Source organism: Citrus clementina, unplaced genomic scaffold (assembly GCF_000493195.1).
Source record: "Citrus clementina cultivar Clemenules unplaced genomic scaffold, Citrus_clementina_v1.0 scaffold_5, whole genome shotgun sequence".
Taxonomy (NCBI): domain Eukaryota; kingdom Viridiplantae; phylum Streptophyta; class Magnoliopsida; order Sapindales; family Rutaceae; genus Citrus; species Citrus x clementina.
The window spans coordinates 37,802,382-37,814,721 of record NW_006262201.1 but is presented as its reverse complement, the minus strand read 5'-3'; the positions used below and the strand labels follow the sequence as shown (position 1 = coordinate 37,814,721).

The 12,340-nt window shown below is 31.2% G+C and overlaps 2 protein-coding genes across 4 annotated transcripts; both read right to left on the bottom strand.

Annotated features, from left to right (window-relative positions):
- Positions 1–4,662: 4,662 nt before the first annotated feature.
- Positions 4,663–7,017, bottom strand: LOC18040897 (floral homeotic protein PMADS 2). Of its 2 annotated transcripts, XM_006434228.2 has the most exons (7): positions 6,814–7,017; positions 6,635–6,701; positions 6,091–6,152; positions 5,899–5,998; positions 5,748–5,777; positions 5,589–5,633; positions 4,663–5,034 (listed from the first exon to the last, which is right to left on the bottom strand). In XM_006434228.2, the coding sequence occupies exons 1-7, from the start codon at positions 6,999–7,001 to the stop codon at positions 4,891–4,893; spliced, it is 636 nt and encodes a 211-aa protein (XP_006434291.1). In that variant the 5' UTR covers positions 7,002–7,017; the 3' UTR covers positions 4,663–4,890. The 2 variants fall into 2 exon arrangements, with proteins under 2 accessions (XP_006434291.1, XP_024040055.1); XM_024184287.1 differs by lacking the exons at positions 4,663–5,034; positions 5,589–5,633; positions 5,748–5,777 and adding an exon at positions 5,779–5,815.
- A 2,479-nt stretch (positions 7,018–9,496) lies between these two features.
- LOC18040896 (floral homeotic protein FBP1) lies at positions 9,497–12,199 on the bottom strand. 2 transcript variants are annotated; one of them, XM_024184286.1, is made up of 8 exons: positions 11,766–12,199; positions 11,571–11,637; positions 10,982–11,043; positions 10,794–10,893; positions 10,640–10,669; positions 10,432–10,476; positions 10,150–10,237; positions 9,974–9,993 (listed from the first exon to the last, which is right to left on the bottom strand). In XM_024184286.1, exons 1-7 carry the CDS (start codon positions 11,945–11,947, stop codon positions 10,175–10,177), a joined length of 549 nt encoding a protein of 182 aa, XP_024040054.1. In that variant the 5' UTR covers positions 11,948–12,199; the 3' UTR covers positions 9,974–9,993; positions 10,150–10,174. The 2 variants fall into 2 exon arrangements, with proteins under 2 accessions (XP_006434290.1, XP_024040054.1); XM_006434227.2 differs by lacking the exon at positions 10,150–10,237 and having other exon boundaries at positions 9,497–9,993; positions 11,766–12,193.
- Between the last annotated feature and the right edge of the window lie 141 nt (positions 12,200–12,340).

The following is a 12,340-nucleotide window of genomic DNA, read 5'->3' as shown; positions in this document are numbered from 1 at the left end:
GTTATAGTCTCATGTAATATGAGTTGTAATTTGAGCAATAGTCTCATGTAATCAAAAAAAAAAACGACTATATAGAATTAGGTTTTTGTACTTGGTTGAAAATAAGTAAATTATGCATGCTAGTTTTGACTCTTGACGAGTACAATTATAGAATTCCAATAAAAGAATTCATACTTAAAAAAAAGAAAAAATCTTACATTATTTTTCATTTAAATGGAAAATTTTTAGTAAGCAATAAGTTGAGAAAATAAATTAACGTTTACAATATTAGACAAAAAAAACGGCCTTTTAAAAATAAATAGAGGGAAGTGATTGCGCAAATCACCTAATACACGATCTGATTTTACAAAATTAAAATAAGAATAGATGTAGAAATGCATTTTTACATGCATAAGCTGAAATGTTGGGAAAAAGAGCAAAGCATTATTTGATTAAATTAATAAAAAAACTGTGTGTTTTAAAGTACTTTCAAATCCCATTGAGTGTCAATTTTTTTTTATGACCTTACAATTTTATGCTTGATGGTTTTTTAATGTTGAGAATATGAATATCTTGAATTATTTAATTAATTCATAATTAATTTAAATTTTTAATCTAAAATTATTAGAAAAAAATAAAGAAATTTCATAAATTTTGAAAATTTCAAATTAATTCCAAATTATTTTTAGAATTATTAGAAAAATTACATGAAATATGTTTTCATACTTTTTAGGGGTCGATTAAGGATTGTCATTCTAATTGTGGGCAAAAAGAAATTTACTCTTCTGTTAAAGGGTAGGGATATTTCCATATAGTTTCTCTGGGTCCTGCTACTTTGCAACTGGTGTTTGGTACCCCTATTTTGTCATTTATTGATTTAATGATTAAATCTAACCAAAGAGTTGCATGGCCGTGCAGATGGGTTTGCATGGTTATTAACATTGTCATCCCTGATGTTTTTTGAAAAATTAAAAAAGGTAAAAGTTTCTAAATGTTGACATATATGTCCAGATTGTTTCAAATTTTTTTACAATTAAATCTATTGACCTAGTTTGACTATTAGCATGAGTATAATGTATGGACAATAATGTAATCTCATGTAAAAATTTTAAAATGCACGAAAAATTAACACGCCTTAAAAAATATTTTGTTAACATAATATCTATTTAATATACAATAATTATTTGAATATGTCAATTAAAAAATAATACATGATAAAAAAATATTAATTTGTTAACAATAATAATATATGACCACAACGAACATGCATATGCCTAAATTAAATGTTTCTAATAATATTATTAATGAACAAGTTGCGTAATTCGCAAGGTATATTTAATTAATTTTTTTTATTTTGATACTATTATCTTCTTTGTGCATGATAACTGAATTTCATTTATGTTCTTTCTTTATTCCTAATTAGCAGCTTTAGCACCCATGAACTCTATCCTCTATTTTTTTTTCCTTCTTTTCATAAACTCTAACCTAATAAAATAGTTTTAATTAAAAGTTTAAAATCATCATATTTTAGAAGTAGATTTTTTGATCGACAAAAGTCCTACTATTGATTCTTTGGTTTATAAAGTAGTGTGATTTAAAAGAAGAGTCCAGCTACCGTTCACTTGGTGCATGGTACCTCATATTTTGTCCATATATGAGTTGCCCATTAGATCTAACGCAAAACTTGCTTCAGCGGCATGGATGTATTCTATTTGGTTTTTAACATTGACATCTCTATTGTTTTTCAAAAAAGCAAAATAATCAAAAGTTTGACAAATAATTTTGGATAATTTTAAAATTTTATATTTTGATCAAGTGATCTAATTTACTATTAAAATTAATGACAGTATAAGGCCAATAACTTGAAAAAAATTTTAATACATAAAATCTTTTTTATTTTTTGAAAATAATATAATATTAATTTAATCTCTAATAAATAATTTAAATATATAATAAAATATATTAATTTATCAATAATATTAAACAATTTTTAGAAACAATATAAAATTTATTTAATCAATAATAAATAATTTAAATATGTAATTAAATTTTAATTTATCAATAATAATATGACCAAATGACAATGTTAAAAAATTTCATAATAATCAATTATGGTTTAGTATTCAAATATAAATAATAGAAATATACTCTTAAGTGTAAATAGTAGAAATATTTTGGACTTATATATTAAAATTTCAAAACTTTTAATTTGTTCACTTTTCAGCAAATAAGAGGGATTGCAAAGTAATTTACCAAAAACAAGGGTACCGTGCACCCGGGGCACCGTAGCTTCGTCCAGTTTCTCTTGGCCATATGGTTCATCCGGAGGTAAGATCAAGTTTCAAAAAATAGTGAATGCCTGAATGGTCTTGTCAATGTACAAATGTATATATAACCCATTATTTTTCTAAACACACCCACTTTCAAAAAATAATTACAATCAGTCCGCATTATTTTTGAAAAATTCAAATAAGAAGAAGTTTACAGAATTAATCAATTAAATTAATTTTTTATTAACACTTTTTTACAATATTTGATCTCTAATATTACTTAAAATAAGTTTAATTTGAGTATTTTATACTTTTATCTAAACCATTTTAATCCCAATAAACTAACAAAATGTCTTCGACATGATACTTGTGAAATTTATTAGGACATCAAATTAATGTTATTTGTATGCCGACACTGAAAATTATTAATTACATGTGAAAACATTAGATCATATAAGTTATAAAATTAATACCTAAACTATTAGATACAATAGTACATATATTTAGGGTAATTTGATCATTTTATTTTATAAGGGTATAGTCAGATTAATGGTCAAAAGACCTAATTATAATAAAAAGATTATAACAATGATTTTATTGATTAATTGTCCAAACTAATTGTTGCTTTGGGATTTTAAAAAAAAGTGAATTTGTTGTAATTATTTTTCAGAAATTGGGTTTGTTTACAAAATTTGTGGGTTGGAAATATAACCACACTTTATTGATGATTGAGTAAAGAATAAATTTCAATTTATCCCATTTAACATGATAATTTTCAGTTCACTCGTTAACATTATGGAAACATTTATTTATTTCTATTTTCTGTTCAATATATTTGGGAAAATCAGGAGGTGTCAATGAAAAAGTTGTATGTCAACAAGACCAAGAACATGAATCGACTGGATACTGATACAGAGCTCAAAGGGACAATACAAATAATGAACTTCAGAGCCCTTGGAAACTAAACGACTTGCCGAATCATTCCAAGCCCAAGGCAGTAAGCCTGCGGATGTACATACCCTTTCTTTACCATAGCTTTACTAGTGCTTTTTCGCTTGAAATGCATAATTTTTGTTAGAGTACGGATTGCTTTTGGAAGAAATAATTAGGCTAACCCAATTGCAAAATTGCAAGTGTGAAATTGTTCCATATGATAGTAACTTGCAAAGTTGTTTCATCTAGAGTTACTGACAATTAAAGTTGGAGGTTCTACATTTAAAGGACCATTTCTTTATTTGAAACGTGTTGGAAAATTTTAGAGCAAATTATATCATGTCATGTCTGTGGTAGGTTGCTGCTGTTATTTGCGATTCTTTTTGCTCTAGCATTGAGTAATGCTTTCTTTTAACTTCTTCGTTGACATGTTCTCAATATCAAGAATATTGGGAAATTCGGGAAGCACTTGGAAATATTGGGAGGCTTCTCTTAATTTGATGCCTGAAAATGCGGCTTTGTATGAACAAAAGACACAAGTTGGGGGTGGTTGGAATGCGTAGAAGAAAGCAACTGAGTTTTTTTGGTTAGTATGAGACAAGAGTGCAGTGATGCCTGTGACTGAATCAAAAGTTGGCCATGAAAATTTTCTGTGCTTAAATATCAGCATCTGATTTAATCCGGAAGGAGATTATTCACCACTAACCAGGAAAAGTTTCAATCTTGGGGCTTGCCTATTGATTTTCATGAAAGTAAGATGTGCCATGTATTTCTTTCACACAAACTGGACTAAACACTACTATGAGTTTGAATAATTCTAGATGCATGCCAGAATTAATTAAGGCGTGCATGACTTGCGTTTACATCCTTTGTTAATTTCCCCAGTTGCATATTACTTTTGCATGTTGTGACTTATTTTACAGCGTTTTGGCCAGGTTATTTATCCATCAAAACTTTACTTTCCTTTATCGCGCTTCATAAAATATTGATTTTTCTTTGAAAGGTAAAGCATTGAACTTTACATGAATAACCTTTTTAAGGCAAGTAGATAAAACTGTCATAAAACCTACCAAAGAAAATCAAATCTTATGTGTGATGGTGTATAAAAAAGTGTTCATGTAACCAGAGTTGGTTGTTGTGAGTGGTTCAACACTCTCACTCCTTAAGAGAGGTCAGGGGTCAAAACCCCGCTCTCGTATAAAGTCACTACTTTGGCTATTACTTTACTCCTTACGGGCCGACCCGGTGCGAGCGGGGATTAGTTTATGTTGTGGTACGGACTTAAAGATGTCTCCCACATTTGTGGCCTATTCAGGACTACCTCGTGGTTCAGACAAAAAAAAAAAAAAAAGTGTTCATGTAATATGCTTATATGACATAAACAAGATTTCACAGATGTAGGTGACGCATAATTTAGTTTTTAAATCTGTATTTTAAAACATGTAGACATTGAGACATTTTCATTGGAGAATGGTTATATATAAAATGGATATCATAACATATTATAAAACTAAAACCATAATTGAGGGGACACAATTACACTCAGTGATATAATCATCCACTCCGACCATGCAAGTTCCACTTATTGTATTATAGTTGTCAACAACTATAACGAGGTAAATTCATTAATATATATCGAGGTCACTAATTCCATCACAGAACCTAAAATGTTTAAAGTGCTTTTCAAGAAAGGAATCCGAAAGTGTTATTAGATCCTTTCTTGAAGATTAGGCTGAATAGGCTGCACATGGTAGGCATAGTCATGATGATTCTCTCTTTGATAATCAATCTCAGCACTCACACTATTCTCCATAGCAAGCTCCTGTTGCTGTCTCGCAATCTCCTGTTGCCTCTGTGTAACAAAAATGCTAATTAACTTTGGCCTCTGGTGATTTGCGATTAATTAATTTGGTTATCATTACCCAAATTACAGATAGTGAACTACATGTAACTAGAAATACAGGCAGTAAAGATTTTGAAGGCAAAATAATTAAACCCCTAAAAAGTTCATGCATGTACTAATTTTTAAAACCTTATTTTGGAGGTTTTTGAGTTGAATACTAACCCGTGAACAATGAGTTGCATTTTAGACAAAATTTTTAAATCATTCTCGAATTTGTAAAACGCAAAACATATTTTGAGAATCGCACACCAGCAGAAGGTAATGAAAACCACTAAGTTAAACCACATTCCCATATATTTTGAGCTTCAAAGCTAAAAAAATACAGGAACAAAATATATTGATTTGACACACACAAATATCAAGTCTGCTCCTTTGTGAAAACTGAAAGCACTCAATTACCGCATCTATTTTCATATAAAATTTGCGTACATTATATTCCCTTGATTAATTAAACAATTTAAGAACAGGTGCTTTGAGTACGAGAGAAGGAATGAAACATATACCAGAACAAATTTGAGGTAATTATGCTCCTCCTCCATCATTTTTCCCTGGGCAATAGGAGAGGAGAATATAACTCATTATGCTAAAGAGCTAAGACAGGTCCAATAAATTGCTCATAAAATTAATTTAAGGTATTGATTGGTTGCTTGATTTATACATACATTTTTCCTCATCGTTTCCATCTTTTCACTCTGTCAGCAATGCAAGCATAGTAGAAAGATTAGACCACCTTGATTAGACCACCTTGAAAATAATTATTTAAACACAACATTTTGTTCACCAATAGCTCCAATCTAATGAATATAATCTGACCTGTTTGTCGCGGATGCTGACAAGACCATTTTCGAGGGCATCCTCTAAGGCTATGAGTTCTTTAGGGTTCAGAGATGAGATATCCTCCCCATTTAGGTGCCTAAAATATATTTATTAACAATTAAATATTTTTAGAGAGAGAAGAGTAAAGAGCCAAAGAAACAAACTCAACTAAGGATATATACTCATTACCTGAGCTTGATCTGCATTCTATCATTCTCTCTCTTGATTCTTTCAATTTCATTGCTGAGGTTCTGCAAGAGATTATCATTTACATGTTAGTTAATAGGGAAAAGGAAAGACAAAATCCCTAACAGTCACTTTATTATCGCAAAGATATTACAAAACATTCAACATTTAGTGGCAGCTAGAGCCAGGTTAATATACAGATCTACATAACTTTTTTGCAAGGAAAATCATTTATTACTTGAATAACATGTTTGCAAGGAAAAGGAAGCGGAGTAATAGCATGTATTTATTACCAGATCTGGCAATGGATACAGAGTTTTAGGTTTCTTTTATATAAAAACGTTAAAATATGTATATGCAGATACCCATTTGTAGATCAGTTCATATATTTCATACTTCATGTTACTTAACATACTTTTAGCAAAAGAAAATCATGTCATTCTCCATTGGAACATGCATGGAAGCTCACGTTCTTTAAGGTAGAAAATAATGGACAACATGGCTTAACTATTAACTAAAGCAATTATATATATAGTATTTTATTTACCTCATGCTTGGGATCCCACAATCTCCTCCCTGACTGCCGGTGATATTGCTCCAAAATATCAACCAACCTTCAAAATTAACCCAAAAAAAAAAAAAAAAAAAATTACCCATCACTAATCAAAAGATTTCAAAGAACTTTGAGACAAAGTTAAAAGGTTGTAAATTATTAGGAAGCCATACGAAGTAGAAGGGCTACAGTAATCGTGCATCTTGCCAGAGCTAGCGTAAATGATGAGAGAAACTTTAGCATCACACAGCACAGTGATCTCCTTTGCCTTCTTGAGGATTCCATTTCTTCTCTTTGAATAAGTCACCTGCCTGTTGCTTGCGTTCTCTATTCTCTTGATCTCAATCTTGCCTCTTCCCATCTTTTTTTTTTTTTTTTTTTCCCTCTCCTCTCTCTTCTCCTTGTTCTTCTTGTTGCTTGCAAAATGGAAAAGATATGAAGAGAAAAGAAGGAAAAAAATAAAAAATAAAAAAACAAAAAAAGGAGAGGAGAGTAAAGTAATGGCATTGAAGGAGCTTTCTATAATTGGTTTGAAGTTAAGAGAACTTTCAAAGTGGGGCGAGTAAGCTAGGGTTTAGTTTATGGGGTTCATTGAAAAAGCCAAGCCAACTCATGCATTATTAGTAATTTTATGACCATTGATTTGGCTTTTATCCGCACGTTCACATTCTTAACCACTGGTCTCAATGATTCTCTGTCTCTTTTTGACGGATATTAATCCAAAGAGCTTAGGCTTATAGGGGAGTTTAAATAAATATAGAAATTTGGACAAGACTCTGATTGAAGATATGTTAAGGGTATTGTGTTGTCTAGGGTATGAGTGCTCCGACCTGAATATGGTAAAATAATATCAAATCTTAACCATCAAATCACAATCAAATTAAAGATAATTATGTGGAGCTAATAAAGAAATTGGTCAAAAGAGGAAAATGGAACACAAGTACTTCTGGTTTTGCTCCCCCATCGTCTAAGGAAATAACGTGATTTTGAGAGTACGTAATAAACTGTCAAACACTTAGATCACGATCAAACGAAGAAACCGTAGGGCCCAGGGGGGGCTTCTTCAATCTTCACAATTAAAGTATGTGATCATCAAGGGGTACTATTTCGACAGTATTTAGCTAATGTAAAAAAGTATTTTTGGATTAGGAAATGGAACTATCATTCTCATCAAATGAATGAGAAAAAGTTAAAAATTCACCGGAATTAAATTAAGAGAAATCGTAGCACAGTATCGATATTAATTAATTAAGTTCCATGATATATCTTATTTAATACTTTAATAATTAATTAGTTCACGCTGCACTCTAATTAACAAGGGTAAGTACAACGACAGTAAAGAGAGAATGCGGTGCATTTCCCTTTAACATTTGATCCAAACATCGCCTTACAATCATGGTAGCAATTCTCATCCACACAACCTTTCCGTCCAGGGACCAAAAATTGTTCACAGTCAGCATTCACCACAATTAGCTCATAATTGCCTTCAGCCAACCCAAAATAAATAAATAAATAAACATTCAAAATTAATATCCACAACTTACGATCATAATAATTGTTTAAAAAATAAATATAAAAAAAAGTAGATGAACGTATTCACATGAATTCTTCAAGGCTTTAAATGTATGATGTATCCATATATAAATTTCGGATTAGATCAATAATTAATGCGTTTACACTGTTTTATTATGGAATTTAGATTTCATAACTCTAATTAGAAATTGAATCTAGTTTTTGAAAAAAGAATTAATCTTAGATAGACATGTGTGACAATGTTTTAATTTATAAGCCCTGAATGTAAATATTTGTTTTTCCTTTTTGTGTTCAAATACGTTTGTACTGGTTTTTTTTTTCTCGCTGTAATCAATATGAGCTTTATGAAATGATGCGATGAATAGTTATCGAATAAGTATAATTGTTTCTCAATACAAAAGTTTAATTTCTATAATACTCGACCAAGGAAGCAATACAATGTTGTAGGTATTAATTTCAACCATTTCAATAAAAAAAAATAAAAATAAAAACTTAGTAATCTTAGTGAAATTACAGAAACTCAGATTTGAAAAGTTTAATTACCTGTGGTGATGAAGAGCACAAGTAAGAGCATGACTGAGATTGAAAGTGTAGTTTTCATTTTTTTTTTCCTTCTTTTCTGTTGATTGAAAGAAGCTATATATATATATATATATATATATATATATATATATATAACGTGGGTAATTAAGTAATCTACATAGTATGGCGGCCCACGGGATGATTGATTATCGGGGAATAAACTAGATTTGCTCAATTAATTAGTTACGTTCCAGTTTGGGTAAACTATTATAGATGACTTGAACAACTCAGAAACCTTTTTTGGAAAAAAAAATAAAAAATCTGCTACTTGTGTGATGAGGTTTCTTTTTGCGGGTTTGTTAGTGGGGCGATTGAAACTTGAAAGTGCCAAGCCACTCTTTAAATATTTACCACTGTTTTATGGGTTTGTTTATGGTTATAGCCACTCTTTTAATGTGTGTATAAAGTAATGATCATCCTCTAGATGCCAGCATAAAATCATACTCATAATCTCAAAGGCTACTAAACTTTTGTAAATCAGTTTGAAAATTGTTATTAGATATAGGTCTTGTTTGGAATTGAGGTACTGTAACTTTTAAACTATAGTTATTGTAGAAAAAAAAAACTGTAGTTATGAAACATAAAATTAATAATATGTAGTAAATATAATTTTTAAATAATAATTTTGACATAATTATTAAAAACATAATAGATTTTCTTTCAAACAAGTGAAAAATCATATCATCATATTTTTCAAGTTATAGCAGCTAGTGTTTACTAAATGCTTAAAAGTTACCGTTGTTCCATCTCAATACCAAATGCACCCATAACACACCAAATATGCATACAAAAGAAGTAGCTAAATATGTATATGTCCATAGGCATAGACACCGTACGTACATACTGCTGCTGCATATAGCAAATTAAGAACAAAGGTGATCAAAGCATGGCTCACAGCTAGTTAGTTAGACAGTTAATTAAGATTCCAACAAGTTCATAAACCTGTTATACAAGTTTTAATTTCTTAGGTGCACAAGTCCTTGGGCTTAATTATTGGGTCACTTGTACCACAAGTCCTTCTAGATGCTGGGTGAAAGTGCTTAATTTTCAATTAGGAGGAAGATTCAGATCCTCTCCTGGAGATTTGGCTGAATGGGCTGCACGCGGAAGGCGAGAGGCATATGTGAACTGTACCCGTCATTCTCTCGCTGATGATATCCGTTGGGATCAATCTCTCTCACGTTGTTCTCCAAAGCCATCTGTTGTTGTTGTTGCTGCTTAGCTATCTCCTGTTGCCGCTGAAAATAACAAAATTAATCGATCATCACTGCTTCTTTTCAAGTTTAATTAAAACTGTATGATATAAGCTACTGGTATATATATATATATAATTCAAAATCCTTTTTCTCCTCTCCCTTCTCTTCTTTTAGCTTCAACCATCATGTCAAGCATACGTTTTCAACTTTCTTCTGTCTCTAATCAATAATCAATGACATTGCATTCAAGATCCTTCGCCAACATATAAATGCAACAGATTATTTCCTACTACCAATTCAAGTTATAAAGTCAATTTTTTGAAATTCAGAAAGATTCACTTGCTCGATCAATATTATTCTTAAACTTCTAGCTAATTAAGGCAGTTTGCCCAAATTTCCTTATTAGCATTAATTTTTTTTTTTTTTTTGCTAAAGTATTGTCGTGAGTTGAAAAAATTAAAGGAAGATGAGTGAATATACCAGAACATATTTGAGGTAATTATGCTCCTCCTCCAGCATTTTTCCCTATGTTCAACCACAACAAATTGCAAAATAAATTAGGCAAATAGCGGCTAGCAAATTTTTTTTCAACAACCTTCCAATATTTGTGGTATTAAATTGAAACAAGCTAACTGATAACAATCTTATAGATAAATTAAACAAAGATTACTGTTTTTAATAGACATACATTTTTCCTCATCCTCTCCATCACCTCACTCTGTCACAAGGGAAACAAGAAAGGATCAGAAAGATTAGACCCTCCTGTTAATTAAAAGCCTAGCAAGGGGAAGGGGTTGTATACAAATTTATAAAGAATATATTTATATAGACTATGGACTAGCCTGTTTGTCGCGAATACCGGTGAGGCCATTTTCAAGGGCATCCTCTAAGGCCATGAGCTCTTTGTGGTTCAAAGATGTGACATCCTCTCCCTTGAGGTGCCTGAACAAAAACAACGCTTGCAGCGTAAATCAAGTGACGAATTAAGAAAGGGAGAAATCAAATAAAGAAGCAAACAGAAAGATTTTACCGGAGCTTGATCTGCATGCTGTCATTCTCTTTCTTGATTCTATCAATTTCATTGTAGAGGTTCTGTGTGATTTGCAATAAAGTATAGTAGATATATAATGCATATTAGTTATTACTTCATGAGACAAAAATGAAAAAAAAAAAGGAGCAGTTTGTTGACAGATCTGTTTTCATAAACATGTAAAATCTGCTGGTTATACTGTGCTCTAATGAAAAGAATACTCTAGAGTTGACCTATATATTACGAATGCCTTTGGAGGGTTTAAATTCCCTATAATAATTATCGTTATATTTTAGCAAGGAAAAGGAAGGAAGAGAACACATGGTATTACCAGATCTGTTCATAGATGTTACATCTCTTATGGTTTTATGTTTCTTTTTCAATAAAATATGCACAAAAAAGAGAATAAAGAGAAATATATATGAAGCCACAACACATCCCATTTATAGATCTGTTCATAGAATCAACAGTTTCATGTCTCTTTACACGTTTTTAGGAAACAGAACCCTATCATTTGATCATTGGACCGTGCATGTAACTACTTCAGATACATCATTTCAGTTCAGACAAAACAAAACAAACACCATACCTCATGCTTAGCATCCCAGAGTTTCTTCCCAGACTGCTTGTGATACGCTTCTAAAATCTCAAACATCCTTCACCATCAAAGCAAATGCGAATAATAATAATAATGATAAATTCAGTTACACGAATTTAAGCTCAAAGAAGCTGATGAAACAACTTAAAAAGAAAAAAAAAATGCAATAAGAAAAGAGATCCATACGGAGCACTCGAGTAGTCATGCATCTTGCCAGAAGTGGCGAAAATGATGAGAGAAACTTTAGCATCACAAAGAACTGCAATCTCCTTAGCTTTCTTAATCAACCCATTTCTTCTCTTTGAATAAGTCACCTGCCTATTGCTCAAGTTCTCAATCCTCTTGATCTCAATCTTTCCTCTCCCCATCTTTGTTTTTTATTTTTTTTTTCACAAACAGCCCAGTTGGTTTCTTCCTTCACCCACCTTCTTCTTGTGTGTTCTTATTGCTTGCAGAAATGGGGAAGATACGAAGAGATAAGTAAATCAAAAGGTGGTAAAAACGAGGGAGGAAAGTAACAAAGGAGGTTTCTATTATGAGTTTGAGGATAATGAAGCTTTCCAAGTGACTCAGAAAGCAAGGGTTTGTTTATGGGTGGGTGAAAATGCCAAGCCATTTCAATTATCTGACACTTAATTAATTTGCTTTTATATGTTGGCTTTGTTAGTTTTGTTTCAACTTGTTAACCATTGGTCTCATTGATTCTCTCTGTCTGACTATCTATGACTGATTTTATCGTATATTACTCCATGAGCTTTAGG

Coding starts and splice junctions, on each gene's coding strand:
- LOC18040897 (XM_006434228.2), bottom strand. CDS start 7,001: ATGGGAAGAGGCAAGATTGAGATCAAGAGAATAGAGAACGCAAGCAAC. Junction 6,153..6,634: donor TGTGGGATCCCAAGCATGAG/GTAAATAAAATA, acceptor AATCTCTTGCAG/AACCTCAGCAATGAAATTGA. Junction 5,634..5,747: donor TGGAAACGATGAGGAAAAAT/GTATGTATAAAT, acceptor CCTATTGCCCAG/GGAAAAATGATGGAGGAGGA.
- LOC18040896 (XM_006434227.2), bottom strand. CDS start 11,947: ATGGGGAGAGGAAAGATTGAGATCAAGAGGATTGAGAACTTGAGCAAT. Junction 11,638..11,765: donor CATGACTACTCGAGTGCTCC/GTATGGATCTCT, acceptor TTGATGGTGAAG/GATGTTTGAGATTTTAGAAG. Junction 10,894..10,981: donor AGCATGCAGATCAAGCTCCG/GTAAAATCTTTC, acceptor GTTTTTGTTCAG/GCACCTCAAGGGAGAGGATG.